Source organism: Rhea americana, unplaced genomic scaffold, assembly GCF_003343005.1.
Source record: "Rhea americana isolate MKP2758 unplaced genomic scaffold, rheAme1 scaffold_258, whole genome shotgun sequence".
Classification (NCBI taxonomy): domain Eukaryota; kingdom Metazoa; phylum Chordata; class Aves; order Rheiformes; family Rheidae; genus Rhea; species Rhea americana.
Window position 1 is genome coordinate 886,102 of NW_028186377.1, and position 17,879 is coordinate 903,980.

The 17,879-nt window shown below is 42.8% G+C and overlaps 1 protein-coding gene and 1 long non-coding RNA gene across 2 annotated transcripts in view; one reads left to right on the plus strand and one right to left on the minus strand.

Moving 5' to 3' along the window:
* LOC146594483 (uncharacterized) overlaps positions 1-9,048 on the plus strand; it is a 39,174-nt gene extending 30,126 nt beyond the window's left edge. The window contains exon 2 of the long non-coding RNA XR_014896164.1: positions 8,964-9,048. This is a non-coding gene — a long non-coding RNA (uncharacterized LOC146594483). The remainder of the gene's footprint in view (positions 1-8,963) is intronic.
* A 3,614-nt stretch (positions 9,049-12,662) lies between these two features.
* Positions 12,663-17,879, minus strand: part of LOC146594484 (solute carrier family 22 member 2-like) — a 12,170-nt gene continuing 6,953 nt past the window's right edge. Inside the window, exons 5-11 of the mRNA XM_085307424.1 lie at positions 17,236-17,350; positions 16,705-16,811; positions 15,743-15,957; positions 15,315-15,423; positions 14,367-14,479; positions 13,212-13,311; positions 12,663-12,729 (exon numbers count right to left, since the gene is read on the minus strand). Of these exons, the coding sequence (XP_085163550.1) occupies positions 12,663-12,729; positions 13,212-13,311; positions 14,367-14,479; positions 15,315-15,423; positions 15,743-15,957; positions 16,705-16,811; positions 17,236-17,350 (826 nt within the window). The remainder of the gene's footprint in view (positions 12,730-13,211; positions 13,312-14,366; positions 14,480-15,314; positions 15,424-15,742; positions 15,958-16,704; positions 16,812-17,235; positions 17,351-17,879) is intronic.

The window sequence follows — 17,879 nt, forward strand, 5'->3', positions numbered from 1 at the left end:
CAAAAGTGAGTGATGATCTGAAAACACAGGGTGAGGGAGCCCCCTAAGCCTGCATCAAAATGGAAAATACTCTGATGGGAGGAGCAGATACAGACTTATATTCAAACAAAGAAAGAAAAGGGACAGAGTCAGTCTCCAGCCTCTTCAAACCTTTTGCCAGGCACAGGAGGAGTTGCTGGAGCTAGAAATGATGCTGAAGCCCTCTTGAGGGGTCACCTCCTTTTTGACCATATCTCAGAAGAAAGCTGTCCTTTCTGCTGACTTTTRTTTTTGGGGCCCAGCATCTGATTCCTAGCCACTGCGTACACCAGCAGTTGGTATCATGCTATAAGCAATGCCACAGAAACAGCATTTCTAGCGAAACACTGTGGCAACTTGGATGTCTCCCACTCAGCCTGTCTCTRTTGATCTGTGCCCCAAAGAAGGGATGCGTTGGGTGGAAAGGCAGTCCAAAAGAGAGTGAATGAGACAGAAGAAAAAGCCAAAGTAGTGCCTTGGGAGGGTGGTTCCTTAAAAACATCACTGGGTATCAGTAATTCACTCTTCAGATCACTCTTCAGGTGCTAATAAAGCTGTAGCCTTCATGCACCTGAGAAACCATTTGGGACCAAATCTGGAAGAAAACAATCTTCTTTTTTATCCCAGGTAACTCATGAGGAATAGCAGCCAGCAAGCCTCTATCTCAGAGAATGATATTCAACTGGGGTTTTGCAGTTATCCCCTAAACATTTTTCCTTTTTTTTTTTTTTTTTTCTTCCCCTCTGCATGTTTGGCTGTAAATTCAGCCTGCTAATTACTGTTTTCATCAGCCTGTCTCTGGGATTCTCACAGCTCTTGCACTAAGCTACATGCAGATGATGACCTCGCACTTGGTACGAGAACTGGTCAGCAAGCAGGGCTGGCTGACAGATTACACCTTGAGCTAAGGCGGCTTGCAGATACMTTTTCTGGACAAAAACCTATTGGTCCCATCCAATCTTTAAGAAACTGTGTGCAACAGGAATAGGCAGTAATCGCCAAATTGCACCTTTATGTTTAAAAGCCAATGTTTGTGTCCCATACTTCGTTTTCTTTTCTGAGCCGTTTCTCTGAGGGGTTACAGGCCTATAGACTTTGATATAAACCCTAGATCTTATTCTCTGAGAGCTCTCATCAGCTCAGATACATAACTGGAATAATTGAGAGGCATAATAATTAATTCTTAATTAAAAACTAGGGAGCGTTCATAGCTGAAGGTCCCATGCTAAAATTAAGCGGAAAGYCCAGAGACAAGAATTAACTGAAAACACTGCAAAAGCATGTGAAACTTTTCCAGGAAAGGTAGCAAGTCATTCTGTAAAAGCTAACACTTATGTTTCACAGACTTTGTACCCAAGTGATTTTTGCTGTTTTGTTTCACATAACTGGGGGGTGGAACACTGTTCCTAAAGCTTATAGGAGGAGGGCGATGGAGGTAAACAAGTGCCTGTAGTCTATTTTCTTTCTCTATTCAGTTCTTAACTRGAAGGAGGGAGAGGAAACAAGCAATTTTTGCCCTGTGTTGATGAGTGACGGCCTGACACCCTTGAAAGCAGGAGTGAAGTCCCCAGTTGACCTCTGGAGGAGGAAGAGTAAGGATTTTTTTCTGTTATTTATATCACAGCATATACATCAATAGCTCCTCACCTCAGCTCCACCAAATGACCATGACTAGGTTGCCTTTGATTCACATCCAAGCAGAACAAACTGCATTTCCTGGAAGTACATGCAGGCTGAAGTGTAAGGATGATGCCCACCAGCTCCTACAGCAAGTCCCATGCTTCAGCCGTGTCCTGCTTTACAGTGCAAATCACCACAGGTACATCATGCTGCAAGAGCCTGGCTAAATTCAGGGGCTCCATGTGTTTTAGCTGGTGGGAGCTAAGCTTTCCCCACTCACCAAGCTAATTTAACTTTTTCATCGTGCTTCGTAAGACTTTTCTTTGCAGTTACAGAATTCATTGGCTTATATTATCGGAGGACCACGGGAATTGTTTTCCAGCTCACGTTTAGTGCGGGACTCCTCATCCTTGCTGCTGTGGCTTACATGCTTCCACACTGCAGGTGGCTACAATCTGCTGTTACTCTGCCCAATTTCTTCTTCCTGCTGTACTACTAGTAAGCATGTCTGGGTTACAGATCCCAGCAGAACAAAACCCAACAGATGAAGTCAGGGGATCACAACTGGGTGTGGAAGCTTCTTTACAGAGATTGGACTTAGTGTTGTGCATAGGATTTCAAATACGATACCTGATCAGATCTGGCATTTTTCTGTTGTTCCATTCCCACTGCCCAGGGTTTTAGTCTGAATCACTTAAGAGCAAGGGACTAGCGGCAATATGCCATACCACATACTTTATAGGACTGAGTATGGCACAGCTTCGTGATCAAAAGCACTGCAATTCCATATAGTAAAGGCAAGTGGGTTTTTGTCTCTTCAACTGCTTAGGACCCTAAGAGACTATATTTGGGGAAAAAGGGGCTTGCAATACTATCCAGCAGACAGGATAGATTCTTCCTTTAAGGAGTATCAATCAACAGTAATCCAACAAGCATCTTTACTATTTGTTAAGATGCTGCTTCATGTCATGGAACAGCCTCTCTCTCTCTCWCACACACACACASASAGAGACATGAGGACAGTCTAAATAAATRTTCRTGTTTCCTCTTCTGAAAACACTTTGGAGAAGTTATTTTCTCATCAGCTTCTTAACTGGCAGATGAAAACCTGATCCTCCCATTAATCCATAGGAAAATATCACTGCAGAGCTCACCACGCTCCCCCTTACCCACTCCAGCCTCCCATCCTTCTGTTGCTCTTGTTCTTAGAGTCTAAACTCTGAAAATAAAAATGAAGAAAAGCTCAGACCTTAATTTCTTTATTTGTTCAGKACACCTCAGATAAGAAAACACATGTCCAATTTGGTGTACACTTGGTAAGGGAAGGTTATTGTAACCCAAACAGAGGATGTTTCATTTAGTGTCCTGTATTGTCATCACTGATTTAAGCCTAATTTGCTCCAGACCAGCTGAAAATTTCTGTTCTTTGCAGAAACTCTCTCCTAAAAAGTTTGAGTAGCACTCTGTTTTCTGCCTAGGTTCACCAGCTCTGTCTTGTGCAAGGGGTTTATCATACTCATGGGAAGAGCTGGCGGGAACATTTATCCAGATTCCGTTCTTATTGAGTTCCCAGCTATGTTCATCCTCGTATTAATGATGGATCGTGTTGGCTGTCACTACCTGTGGGCCATGGCAAATGTAATAGCAGGTGGTGTTCACCTTGTTACAGTGACAGATCTGATGGATGAACGGACCCACCACCACTATCATTTATATCAACTAATAAGAGGTGTCTGAGAAAGGTAGGTGAACTAAATTTTCAAAATGGCATCAGATCAGATGAGTGCTAGATCACAAGGCATGCCATGATAAGTCTGTAATTTTTGTCTGGCCTAGAATCCAGATTTGAGTGCATATTTCTGGGCTATCATCCAAAAATCTTCATGTTTTCTAATTCTAAAAAGAAAAAAAATCAAGACACAAATACCATCTGAGTATAGTAAGTGCTTTCTGCCTGTACGCATCAACAGTGCTGRTGCCATATATGCGAGATGTTTGGCAACTACAGCAATAGGCAGTTAGCTTTTATTAAGCTGAGTATGCTTTCCATATCCACGGTCTCCAAGAAATATGTCCCTTAAGGGCCAATGAGTATATTTTTCTTTTCCAACATTTTTCTTTATGGAATACAATTACACTGAAACCATAGAAATAACAATGCCAAACAACTATCAGTTCATGGGGGAACAAGGACAGAGCCACAAAATAAAAGGAACAAATGCCACAGGCAATGAAAAGGGTAGAGTTCATTTTGCTCAAACAACTGGGACTACAGGGGTTATACAAGGGCCCGTCAAGCTTTGCAGGAGAAGCACTTGAGTGGGAATCTTGGGCTCTGGGGCCCTGTATCCAGCAGCGCTGCTGTGCACATAGGGGCATGCGAAGGGACAGCACGGAGGTAAGCATCTGGCACCCCACATGGGCACCATCAGTGAAGGTGGTGCTGCCTGCCCGGGGGTGAATGTCAGCCATCAGTTAGCAAGGCTTTCACAGGCTTGAGGCATCTCGTGTTAGCTAAATGTGGGAGAGATTCAATGCCCTGTGTAGTAGCTGAAATAGCTGAAGCCACCATGCAAGGTCAGTCTGGGATTAACAACCCCTGTGGCCCCCCTGGGGTTTCTGGGAGACTGACTGTAAATGCCGCGCTGAGATATTCATTTATTTGCAAAGTCATCTGGGTTTGCAGGTGTGAAAGCACACATTGCAAGAGAGAGGTGTAACACAAACGTGCTGCAGCCTGGGGGCCATTAGATGATACTGGCTACTGTGTAAAAGTACAGATTATCTTGGGGAAAAAAAAAAAAAAAAGTAGTTTTCAGTTACCAAAGTAGCTGTCTTCTGTTTACTTTTGTTGCAAGCAGGAAATGGCATTTTGCATAAGCTGGAGCACAGCTGTGCTAGCAGAAACAGAGCAACAAGGGAGGCGATGGAAAGGCGTCAGCATTGGTGTGAAAAGAGAGCAAAAGGGAGAGTCCATGAGAGGGTGACTCAAGCCTATGAATGAGGGGAAGGAGCCTGTGGCTCATGCACTGCCCCAACAGAGGATTTTTATGTGTATAAAATGCACATTTTGAGGGTGGAGAACAGCTGCTCAGGCAGCCTACTAAGAGTGCAGCAGGTACTGCAGGAGGAAGCGGGCATCCACTTGGGCCTGGCTCATCTGCCCCTGGGCACTGGGCACTAAGGCAGCAGGTTCCCAGGGGTGTTTGACAGCCATTTCAAGACTTTCTCCTCTTTGAAAGCAATTTGATGAACCAGAAGCCAAGCACTCACAAATGCAGGAATCTTGAAATTAGTAATGGAAGAAGGAGGAGGACATCTCACTTTCAGGATAGGGTTATCTTCTACAGTGCAGTTCTTACTGCCCTCTCTTGTCTTACTTTCTTCCTCCTCACTCATTTCATTTTGTAGTATTGTTCCATTGCAGATTTTCCTCATGCACTGCCTGTGTTTTCCTTTGATTACATTCAGCATGGCATGGGCCAGGGCTTCTTGAAACCCGGTCGCTATTTGTCTCCTCCTCCCAAGGCGGGTGACTCTTCCTGCGGCGTATAAGCTGCGATCCCCTGGGCAGGGTGCAGACCTGCTCTTCCCTGCAGCTCTCTTCCTTTAAAAAAAATGTATGTATGTATGTATATGTATATATGTGTGTTTGTGTGGGTATACATCTAAGCTGAAGCCTGATAAGTCTCTGTAGATACTTGTAAATTGTGCCCRAGTCACCCATTAGCTCTTTCAGCAGCAAAGCAGATTCCGTGTTGTTTGTTGGCTTTTCAGACTTGGACCTGCTCTTGCCGAATGCCTTCTGAGAGACGAAGTCTTTGAGTTCTGTAGTTGTTACCCAAGGCATGGTTGAGGGATTTGAGGTCAGCTAAACATGTCCCTCTCACCTCCTTGTACAAAAGTCACTCTACCTGTGTAAATTTTTGGTTCACACCTTTACTCTTCAGTCAGGTCTCTTAAAGCCCTTAAAGGGCTTTCTACAAGTAGAGACTGTCTTCTTCTATTCACCCTTCAGTGAGGAAAGCAGGCAGAAAGCCACATGCTACCCCCATGGCCAAAGGCTACAAAGAAAAACACTGGATTTTTTTTTTTTTTTTTTTTAAGAGAGAAAGAGAGAGAAGAAAAGAAATACAATGGCTTCTGGGACTCATCCAGGCCCTGAGACCTTTAGATTCAAATAACTGAGATCCTTGTCCATTCCGGACCTTGAGTGCTTGCAGGTGGGGAGCTGACAAAAAAAAAGTTGCAGAGAACAATTTGTTCAGGGGACATACAGCCAGATTGAAGTCACCCTGTCTTCAATCATATAAGATGATTTTCCTGAGGAAGCATTGCCATTTACTGTGAGACGGAATGACATGGAATAAAATACAGAGTAAAACAACTGCAGTTTCAACAGCTAGTATGACATAACAGTACACAAAGTCATTTTAATTTTCTTTCCCTTGGCCCCTAAAGCCATCCCTAAGACCATGGGCTTAGGTGGCCTTAATCTGTAGTGTGCCTGACAGAGTTGCAAAGGCTGCTCTTACATGTAACTCAGGGGCTTAACCCATCAAGGATCCCATGGCAATTTAGGATGGTAGAGCAACATGCCAGCCCTACTGCTAGAGTTTTCATTCTAAAAAACATTATTGTCTTGAGACTGCACTACTGCAYGTATTCAGATTAGTGTGTTCACACTCATCGTTGAGCAGGGGAGCTGGACTAGATGATCTCCAGAGGTCCCTTCCAGCTTCAATCATTCTGTGATTTTGTGATCATCTGCCCTAAGTTTGCTCATAGCAGGGTATAAAGCTAATCAGTAGAAGACAAAATCAGCCAACCTTTCTTACATTTTCTAACCTGGCTGAAAATACGATAGTAGCTAGCCAGGATCACCCTGTTAGGGATAATGGCAAACYAGCTGGACAGCCAGAACAAAAATCTCTTTCCTTTCCACTGTGTATGTAATGAAAGGCAGTCACACCATCTGTGGGCCCATGAGCCAGGATGTATTTCCAGGCAATTATTCCAAAGAAATGAGAACCATATAGATAGAAAGCCAAGTGTTATAACTTTGAGGCATCCTAATTCATTTATCTAGAACACCTGGATGTCAAATACAATTAGTGAATTAGAATTAAACTCTAACATGACCATTAGATTGCTTTTGTGATTTCTGTTCTTGTTCTTTCTTTGAAGCTGTGATTGGCTTAATTGGTCTGGTTTTGCTTCTACCTAAGACTAAGGGGAAAACTCTGCTGAGACAATTAAAGATGCTGAAAATATGCRCAAGTATTGTGTTAAGCATCTTCTCACTAATTAGAACACCCCACTTTGCATYAGCAAAATTTTTTAAGAAAAGCCATTTATTGCGCATCTGTTGGAATCTGTTGTTGGTTTTTGTTGTAGTCAAGTAAATAGAGTAGATTGCTGATCATTAACTCATCCTTGGATAGCTTTGTCAGGCTCTGAACTCAACTGCATGGTCTAATGAAGATTCACAAATATGTTGGAGCCAAAAATAACAGAGAGGGACGGAACAGAGGTCTGGTCTGCATGCAATTTGAAAAGCACTGATCCAGATATGAGCTGTTCAGTACAGCAGCATGTACCGTGAGAGACTGCTTTTATATCTAACTGAGTCTTACCAGTCACAGCTGGAGCAGTTGCCACAGACAGGGCAATACCAGCAAGGTGAAGGCAGCTGTTGCACTCCTGACCTCATGCAGYGCAGAGCCTTTCTGCAGGAAGGCACACCAGTAGAAAGCATGCAGTCTGTTAGGACACCACGGGGCTAAGCAGGGCAGCCCCACAGTATCCAGGCCGGATGGGCAGGGTGACATCCACGAGAGCCAATCACCCAGCAATCACTAGCAAGTCCCTGGGGACAAGGCAGGAGGAGGCTGAGATGTAAAGGCATTTTGACGAGTCTGGATCAGGGTCCAGATCGGCAAGGTGCGTGGCCAGGCGTGGGCAGCACTGCTGGCCTGCTGCTACCTTGAGCTGGCTATCATGGCTGTGCAAAGCAAAGCTGAGGAACAGACCCGTCAGTCATGCCTCTCTACCTAAAACTTACCTCTCCCAGCCTAACTGTGAATGGTTGCCATCTGAGTTATGCACATGTCTGAGAGTGCTTACAGGCTAATCCTCCTATCTCTTATTTATCTGTGCACAAAAAAAGCTCATTGATACATTCAGAAACACTTATATCCAATAAGGACAAAGTTGGCTGAGGCACATTTTTAAATTTTGAAAAATGTTGCAGAAAAGTGGTCTGTGGTTTCAGTGTTTTCTCTTTTTGAAACAATTTACATACTTTGGAGCAATTCCCGCAGTTAGGGTGTAACTTCATGCGTACCAAGGGATCTGCTCCCATTTATAGCAGCTAATGTGTAGCTGAAAGACTTCTGGCCTAGTAAAAAAATTGAGTGTGAGGGAAAAGAGTGGGACAAAAGAGAATGAGGAGAAAGAATAAATAAAGCAGGCATCCAATTTGATCCTTCTAGAAGCTATCCAGATTCTCCTGTGATCAGCTCATTGTCCATCTGGTCCCTGAAACATTGTACAGGTAGCTGGTAACACAGCCTAGTCTTACCTTTGCTCTGGGCAGTGACACTAGCTGCTTCTTGCTAGCACTCTGCTCTCTCATGCTTTGCCCTGGGGTATGACTTTCAGTAGTGGTTGCTCTAGGAAGTGACATGGCTGCTCCCATAGAAAACTGCTCAAGTAGAGACATAACACAATCCCCTGAAAATCTGCAGTATCCATTTGTTCAGGGATGAGCTGTACTCTGGGAGCTGAATTTCTTTATGGCCACATKCATGAGGAACACAGCAGCACTGAGGAGATGGTTTGTGCCAGTCATCACCCTCAGCTGCTCCAGGGCTGGCATGGATCCATAGACTGCTGAGCCCCATCATTCTTCTGCTCCTGCACAGTCTGGGGCTCCACAGGACTTGGATTGTGTTAGGGATGTTAATGTGGTGCAGGGCTGAACATAAGGAGGTTGTTTCTAGGAAAGGCTCAGAAGTCCATACATGCCAATACACACACAATGTTACTTTAGAAACCACCTGGCATGACAGGCTTTTACATTAGGAAACCATTGGTATGATTTTCAGATGGGGGTGTAGCTGCAACAAGGCCACAGAAATTCTCCATATTACTTCTTTTTCTGCTGTTCTTTAAAATAACCTGATGACATTTGAAAAACTGCCAGTGATGAGATAAGCATTAAACCTAGTTTTTTCTTTATTATTTAATCACATGGATTATTTAGTGGGTCATGCTATTAGCTGTTGGGCACATCATCTATCTTTTCCTTAATCTTTCCACAGGCAAGGAAGAAGCAAAGAAAAAACAATTTATCTCCATGCTCTGACKTCAGAAGTTTACCCAAATAAAGACCTATTTTCCCCTGAATCTTCCTTTACTGGTGCTCTGAAGCAGAAAGAGACCCATAGAACAGCCCCCCCACACACACACATAGCCCCAAAGTAGTGCTTAGGGAGAGCATAACAAGAGCAAGGCACGTTTACAGTAATCTTTTCCCCAGTTTACTCTCCCAGCCACCAGCAGCTTAGACAGTTCCTAAGCCAAAGGTTGTCATTGTGTATTTGTGTTTCCCAGTCCCTCATGGACTGGCCTTCCATGAATTTTTCTATTTTCTTCTGAACACATTCATACTTCTGGTGCCCCAGAGTATCTGGCAGCAGCGACTGYTACAGCATGAGCATGAACTTCATGGAGAAACACTTTCTTCACCTTGTTATAAACCTAAAAATCACTGTGAGCTGCTCACTCACTTTTCTGTAGTGAGCAGGAGTGCATTTGGCTTCCCAAGTCATCCCTTCCATGCTACATGTAATTTTGCATGAAAGCAAACATGTARATAGTAACCAATTTACTGTCACAGTTCTCCCACCTCCCTTAAAATCTTAGCCCCCGTCAGTGTATTGCYGGTTGGTCTATGGACCTCTGGAGCTTCACAGGGCAGGTGTCTGTCCTCAAGCAATGAGCAGCACTGATGCCAGTCACACACTTCGGGAGCCCTTGGGCATCCAGAGGCCTCTTTATTTCTCCTAGTTTATTTCCTTCTCTTCCAGGGAACTAAGCACAAAAAATAAATTCTTCCAAATCCAGACTGACTTTTAAGCTTTCGCATCCTGTAAGTTCACTACAAGTAAACATGGATATTGAAAAAGCCAGAAAATGAAAAGGAAGGCAAAGAGGAGTTGAAGGCAGCAGAATCTCAAGCTGTGGGAGATTATGTGCAGCTACAACCAAGTTAAGGATCAGTGACCTCGGGCAGGGGGGAGCCCCATCCTGGGCACCAACTGGCAGCAGCATGAATAACAGGACAGAGTACCCTTTTCATCGAAGAAAATTTACRCTTGTGTTTGTGCCCAACTGTTTTCCTAATGCCATGTTTTTGKCTTTTTGTATGGCCAAACTCCAAAATAACTGTAAAGGGTAAGGGCTGAGGGGAAARATGAGCCACAAAGGATCTGGCTTTCTAAGCAGTTCTCCATCAATGACGTGTCAGAAGATCGCTGCTGTAGGGCTTTTTAAGCTTGAAGGGTCCTCTCTGTAACCCCTGGCAACCACTTATGTAATTCACATTATATTCATCAGCTTGGGCATGCACAGCACAATCTGCAGCTTTGAGTATGTCTCTTGCCCAGTCTCAGTTCTGGGAAAAGGTCCGATTTATTCATATTGAAAAAAAAAATGAATGTAGGGTGATACAGTGCYATACAGAAGAAATAGAACTTGGAACAAGTTGCAAGTAAAATCTAATACATAAATGTTTTGATCACACAATAAAAGTGGAATTGGAAACTGTAGAAGTTTTGTAGGATGCGATTCTTTGCCAATGCCCTACCATGGGAACATACACAAAAGAGCACCTTGACAAAATGATCTTGTTAAGATCATACTTTTCAGACACTAAACTTTGAAAAGTCTCTGATACTCTATCMAGCTTGTAGTTATATTTAATGGGATAAAACTAGCAATAGAGTCGCTAAATAATAGTTATGCTGGTGTTCTAGAGTCTAGGTGTTAGTGCTGACAGCAAGAACTAAGGACAGAAACAGCACTTAGAAATTGTTGCCCCGGACCACATCTGCAACATCTAGGAGAGATGCTGGGGAGAAAACATGAACCTTGGCATCTGACAACTACAAAGTAAAGAGCAAATGTTTCCAAAACCCTATTACTGGAGGCTGGCGGATATCGTGAAACATGGAGGTTTTCATATTATTTTTCAGGCACAATCCTTACATTKATTTTAAATGATTGTGCCAGAGGCAGCGTCTTCTTAAAAGGAGAAGTCTTCATAAAAAGCCAGTCTCTCATTCATTAGCTTGGACAGAGCCCTGTTCAGGTGCTCCCCAGCTTGCCCAGACCAATCCCTGACCCACAGCACTGGGGCTGCCAGCACCAGTTTGCCAYACCACTGAGCTGTTCATGCCCCAGCACTACCATTGCAGCCACAGGAGGAGCAGAGCGTCAGCTGCTATCAAGAAGAAGGAAATCTGGTAAACCATCATTTTATCTAAAACAGGATGTTAGGCAGTTCATTGCATAGCCTAGGTGAATGGAGACCCGCAGCCRCACTCCCTCCTCCCCTGTGCCTAGGTCGCAAAGGCTGCTTTGGCGTTTGAAGAACAACCATGTGCAGCCAGACCAATCTGACAAGCTCTATTGACTTTCCTAACTCCAAGAAGAAATACACAAATTGATGAGGTGGCCAAGCAAGGAAATCAAGAAAGCACAGTTACCTTCATGTTCATCAAGGTACCAGAAGGAGCAAATGGCATTATAACCAAGAGGTGACCACAGAAGCTAAGATATGCCCGAACCTGCTACCTCTGCCATTCCAGCTGCGGAAGTAGTGATGCTTATGCAAAGAAATCTGYATGAGGCTTAAGGGTTTTGAAGCAAGCTCTAGTTCTGCAAATACCCCGGCAAGAGTTATCTCATTGGAGATATGCACAGCTGGTACTGGATACATACATCCTTGGCAGACCAGACTTTAACCCTAACACTCCCTGGGGAGGTGGACTCGGTCCGATCCCAACTGAGAAGTCCTATGAGCCCTAGCCCAACACCAGCTTCCCTGAGGGGATAGCAGRACTGTCCCCTCCAAATGTACACTGAAACACTGCTCTGCCCTGCACCAGCACTATCCCAGTCCTCCAGCAAAGCAGGATCTGGCAGGCCTCAGCYCCCTACCTACAAACCCTGACAGCTCCTATATTTCAGTTGATAGGAATCTCAAACTATTCTTCTGGAAAATTCTGTGCGCTTCTGTGGGCACACACAGTTATAATACTATGGATATCAAAGCAAACAGTACCATACACAATAACAGTGTAGGTTATTAATGTCATATTCATGATGAATAAGACAAGAATATTTGGCAGTTAGACACTAGAGAGTGGTCATTACCTTATGAAGGACCATGCATCTTTCTCCTATGCATTCCTTTTCATGCTTTGGGTTGCCATATGCTCATCCCTGTAAGTCAGCTAAATGCCCCATGTGGGCTCCTCCAAAGGCGTAAGAACACATGTGAACTCCATGATACTTATGTGCTAGTAAAAGAATATGTGAATTTGTTGCATGTTGTAACAAGTTTGTAGGTGAGTTGCAGATACCTCCCTTCCACTACAGAGGTAAACCTCTATTACATCATACTACTCTTGCATAAGATTGAACAAAATGACTTCATGGAGGCTTATAAAGTTCTGGTGGGACAGACCCCACTATCCCAAAGTTAGGAGCAGCCCTTATGTTCAGGCCAACATAACTGGTATGAAAAAGGTTTCCAGCTCTAAACTATATTTATACTGTAATGTGCAGAGAGGGACAAAACTATGTAGTAACAGGAACAATTTCATCAGAAAAACCCAAGCATTGTAATTAAATGATAGACCAAAAAAGGAAGACAGAAGAGAGTGTATTTATTTAAATTTGCTTTTCCATGCTAGTGCTCTAAAGCATACTGCCCAGGAAGAGGTCTGCATTTTTCATTCATGTACTACTTCTGATGTCTGGACATGGAGATAGATCTGTTTCTCCTTTGGAGCTCCTTGCCTGCAAGAACAACATGACATGAATAGCAAATCGAGAATGAATGCATTCAACGAGCACCTAAATGCAAATTCATCACTTGTCCTAGCCTCTTCTCCAAAGAAAATGAGTAGTTACTCTTCAAAACATCTAGGTTTGCTCGGGCTCCTCTGTAGATATTGGTGATTTACCTCATTACAGGAGCAGCTAGTATCAAACTGTCCTCCTTCTATTCCACAACATAAATTTCAGGGTTTGTGTTAAAGTACAAATTACAGTTATAATAGGGATGCAGCAGGTTTGGTCACAAGCTGTTTCACTTTAAGTGCCTGAAAAGTAAACTGATAGAAGCATCACAAAGTGCAGGGAAATTTTAATAGTGACCACTGAGGGAGTTACTTAGGGGGGGTTGTGTCCCCCCCCCCCCCCCCCGCATTATCATCCTTTATATATGACATAATATAAGCATAATAGCAGGCCAGTGAGAGCTCTTCACCCTGACCCACCTGTGCAAGTTTTCAACGTCTTCAAGAGTCTCAGGCAGAACTCTTCCTTTAGTTTCAGGTAGAAGCAACACCAATCCACCCGCAATTAAACCAAGAACAGCTTCAAATTGAACAGATGCAAAGACTTCATTAGCACACACTACTTCGCAATACACACACTATCTTTCTGTGATCTTGCACAAAGGCCTCATAAGTGGCATTTTATTTTGTTCTTCAGACAACATGTGCACATGAAGACTTTATATGCAAGACTGCCAGGCCATCTCCAGAGGGTAGGACAGTCGTGTGGAGATAGCAACAGGCAAAGTACGATTGTGAATTATGCACAGAACTAGAGTGTCTCAGACTAGAAAGATAGGAGTAAAAGGAATCCTTTTTAGCCTGAATATATGCCAAAAAATGAATCTGAATTTTCTGTTAAGTAACAAGATCTAGAAAATACATTCACAATGTGTTAACTCCTAAATAACTCTCTATTGACAATTCCCATCACCCACTTTGCGCATGCTTTTCTGATTTCTATATATTTTAAGTCTACTATGCATCCTCATAAATGTRCCCTCAGTTAAAAATTGTGTATTGCCATTCAAGACATTTTTTCAGTAAATAGTGTACTGCATGCTTTTCTGAAGATTTAAAGAAGTTTTGCAGACTCTGACCTAAATGTTCAGGCAGCTARTCAGACACTCATCTTGCATTTATTTACCAGACTCAGTCCAAACAGGTGGAGAATCATCAGTTAACACAGACTGTTGGAAAAGCTGAAGTACAGCAGCCACACTTATGGCTTAATGTATCATTAAGTAAGAAAGGAATTTTTTCTTCCAGGACTGAGACAATGTAACTCACAGAAGAGTAGTAATTCATCAAACTTTAAAAAGGCTAATCTGATCAAAATGTCAGAATAYTTCTCAGCTCTTTGCCATTTGTAAAACCTGTATCCATCTCTAGCTTTCTTTAAAAACACAAGGAACATTATTAACAGCAAGAGAGACATGAATGCATGAACAAGTTCCAAGTTGCTATAAACTGAAGGTTATGGCTTCTATGAAAAGGAATATGCTTCATTTGGAGCAGCAGTTTTCCTGCCTTTGAAACTTGGGCCCCATTGCTGTACCCCAGGAGCAACCCGCAAGGAGGCAATGCAGCACTTACTGAAGACTATCAGTGGCAGCTCCTGCCACACTTCCACCAGCCTGTAGACAATGAAGGGGGCGACAACTCCACCAACATCACACAAGGCAGAGCAGACCATTACCCCAAGGTTCCTGGTTCAACAGCAACAGGATTACGTTAGTGTGGAAGAGTACTGTAGATGGAAAGGAATCAACTCCGACCTTGTACAGAGCACAGCCTAAAGCTCTGCAGAGCACGTAAAGCATCAAAATGGTTAAAAAAAGAAAAAGAAAAAGAAAAAGAAAAGAAAAAAAAAAAGCACCCCTAATTTTCCCATCTGGTGGGCGGATTCAGAAATTCAGACCTATATAGTGCAAGAATAAGTCTTAGCAAAGAGGAACAGTAGAGTTTACCTGTATTTTCACATGAAAAGGTGTGAGCAAATTCCCAAGGTTAAAGACAGAGAATCAGTCCCAGAAAGTTGAGTAGAATCTCCAAACAGATTTAGTAAAAATATAAAAACTTCAGCTTCAGTACACCTTAGGCAGCTGTCAGTGCAAATGATGTCCAAAGATCCTGTTGCTATGCACAGTACTGGGACCATAAATAAAACTTCAAATTGTCTTGTACTGCATTCATTTTGGATAAAGAAATGAGATTAAGAGCTTCGTAATTTTGTGCGTTGTGCCACTTTACACATAATCAGTTCCTTTCTAGAGAAGGAACTCATTCATTTAGCTTGTCTCTACTTTTCCCTTAAATTCAGTCATGTAAGTTTTCACTTGCCTTAAAATATATTTGATTTCTTCATTAACATGCATTTTTAAAGCATTTTCCTTGTGTTCCACACACATTCAGCAACACCTGTGTAGCTCTGAAGCACTTGTGGATTTAATTAGTTATAATTTAACATGAAATATGCCATATACATTGGCTTAGACAATCTGTKTCCAGGCCAAATGGCTGGCTAGAAGAAGGTGTACCTACCTGATATATGTTGGATACAGTTCAGTGTTCACAAAGCAAACCATTTCAAAAGCCATCGTGATTCCCATTCGCCCAATGCAAGCGGCGATCACTTTTAGCCAATGTATGTCTGCAAGCAAAGCACATTCAAATATCTACGTATATCCCAATGATTTAGCAGGAATCAGTTAATGAACCAATCCCATASCACTTAATTCTTTTTAAGAGGTTATATTTTGCTTGTATGAATGAGGAAGTGCAAACAGTTGGCATCACATGCATTGCGGGCTAGAGAAGTTCCCAAAGCAGCATAKAGGACCCAGATGCTTTCAGATTTTTTTTATTAGCAGTGCTACAAATTGACCTCATTTCACTTCGGCAGTGTGACTAGATAGACTAGCTCCCAAGAGGTTCGGATGGGGAAACTACCACGGCCTCCGATGACTCACCCTCTGGGATCAGAGCAGTAACAAGGCAGGCTGCTCCAGCCACCAGATTTGCCGCAGCCCACGGGTAGCGTCGCCCAACACGGTCAATGGTGGTGATGATGATGATGGCAGCTGGGAACTCAACAAGAGCAGAATAGAGAAAATCCAGATGCATGTTCCCACCAGCTATTCCCATGTGCATGATGAGCCCCTGGTAGAGGATGGAGCTCGTGAACCTAGGCAGAGGATAGCATTAGGCCTTCGTTATTCAGTCAGAGGACTGAGACCTGCTTCCTGTTGGAGAGTTCATAACCAGAGAAGAAGGAAAAAAAAAGAAAAAAAAAAAACACCAGCAAAGCCAATTTCAGCCATAATGCAGTGTTTGTATGTGAAACCTGGGAGCCTGCAGAACAGGACGGGCAGTCAAGATCTGCAGTGGGAATCATGCTGCCGCAGGCAAAGGCTGATGTAACTGAGCCTGCAGTAGTACAAGCTACGTTAGAGCCCACTGCATTCATTTCTGGAGTGTTTTAGAGATTTGCACCTCTTAAACCATAAAATATTTCTGTGCTTCTGGGGTGTCCCCTGCAGTCTGGGTGGGGAACAGTACTTTTCTAGCAGTGTGATCACCCTTTACCTGCAGTGCCTAACTCAGTTTCATTTGGAAACTACTCTGAAATTCAGCAAGGAAGAAAAGATTAGTACTTTTTATGCTCTTTCCCCTGGTTAAACTCTTTTTTGATTCAGAACAGATATCTCTGTTGGTTTTTCACATTTCAATAAAAGCAAAGCTATTGAAATTAATGCAGCCAGGAGGATGTCACACCCCAGTGTAATGGGTCAGCAGTTCCTTGAGACAAGCTTAAAYCCCTCTTCTACCAGAGGCCTTCTATATAGTCAGCACTTGAAAAAAAATCTAAAACAAGGCTAGAGATTTAAACTTTTTTTAAAACCAAAAATAAATCTGAACATTATCTTTTTACCAGTTGTACATCAAAATGAATGTATTTTTCCTCATCTGCGGTGTCCTAACAAGGTCAATGAGTGAAGGGGTCTGTTTTCCACCATCTTCCTCTTCACATTTAATATCCTGCAGAAAAGCCAGAACAGCATTCATTGGAGCTGCGAGACTTCCACTCTCCTTGATAAAGCAGCTGGTGACAAGTTCTTGCGCTACAGCTCTTTAGCGCGTGCAACTGCCCCTGAAGATACTAATCTGCYCTTACGCACGCAATGGGGGCAGCACACCAGGACTGCAGCAGAATTCTCTTATTGAAGSTTTTTGCTGTTCCCTACTTTCAAACAAATATTTCTTGATTTTTTTCTGTGGGAGGGACTAGTTTTTTGCTTAGTCAGTCTTAAGGCAATTATTCTTTCTCACCATCCTTGTCACTATGGTAGAGACTACTACATCAGTGACTAGGGGGCAGAAACAGTAATTTTTTGCTAGGAGAAATTAAAAGAAGGGATTATTGTAATGCTTGCTTAGATCTATAAACAAACTCCAAGCTCACCTCAAGATGGGAAGGCATCTTCTTCCGATTTTTTTTGGCCATATCACTAACAATTTTCATAGCTTTGTCATTTTTCCCTTGAGATATCAGCCACCTGGGAGACTCTGGGAGGCACCTATGAGGCAAGCAAGGAGATGCTCTTATACCAAGAGCTAATGCCAATACAGTGCTCCTATGTACAGAGACTATGAGGATAGTACTTTTGTTGAATAGACAGTTTTTCCCTCTCCCCCACTCCCAAGTTTATTCCACTGCTGCTGCTGCAATGGAAAAAAAGGAGCAAGTGTCGTAGAGGCTTTAGTCAAAGATGAGCTTATTAAAGATATATCTGGAAGGTTTTTAAGCGAGAGCAATGTTATAATTTATTTAGCCTGCCCACCACAAACTGGTTTCTCTTAAGGAGCAATTTTCGAGATGCACTATCACAGGTCAGCAACAAGTATTCACAAAAATTGAAAAAGTAAGAGAACAATTCCCTTTCTATTATCCTATCCTCACGATCCAGCTAAACAATGCCTAGTATCTGAAGCATTCCAAAGCTGAAAAATATTATTCAAAGATATAAGCAAGAACCCAAAATAAAGGTGAGCCCATGCACCTTCTTTTCATTGGACCAAAGACCTGCAAGGTTTTCTTAAAAAAAA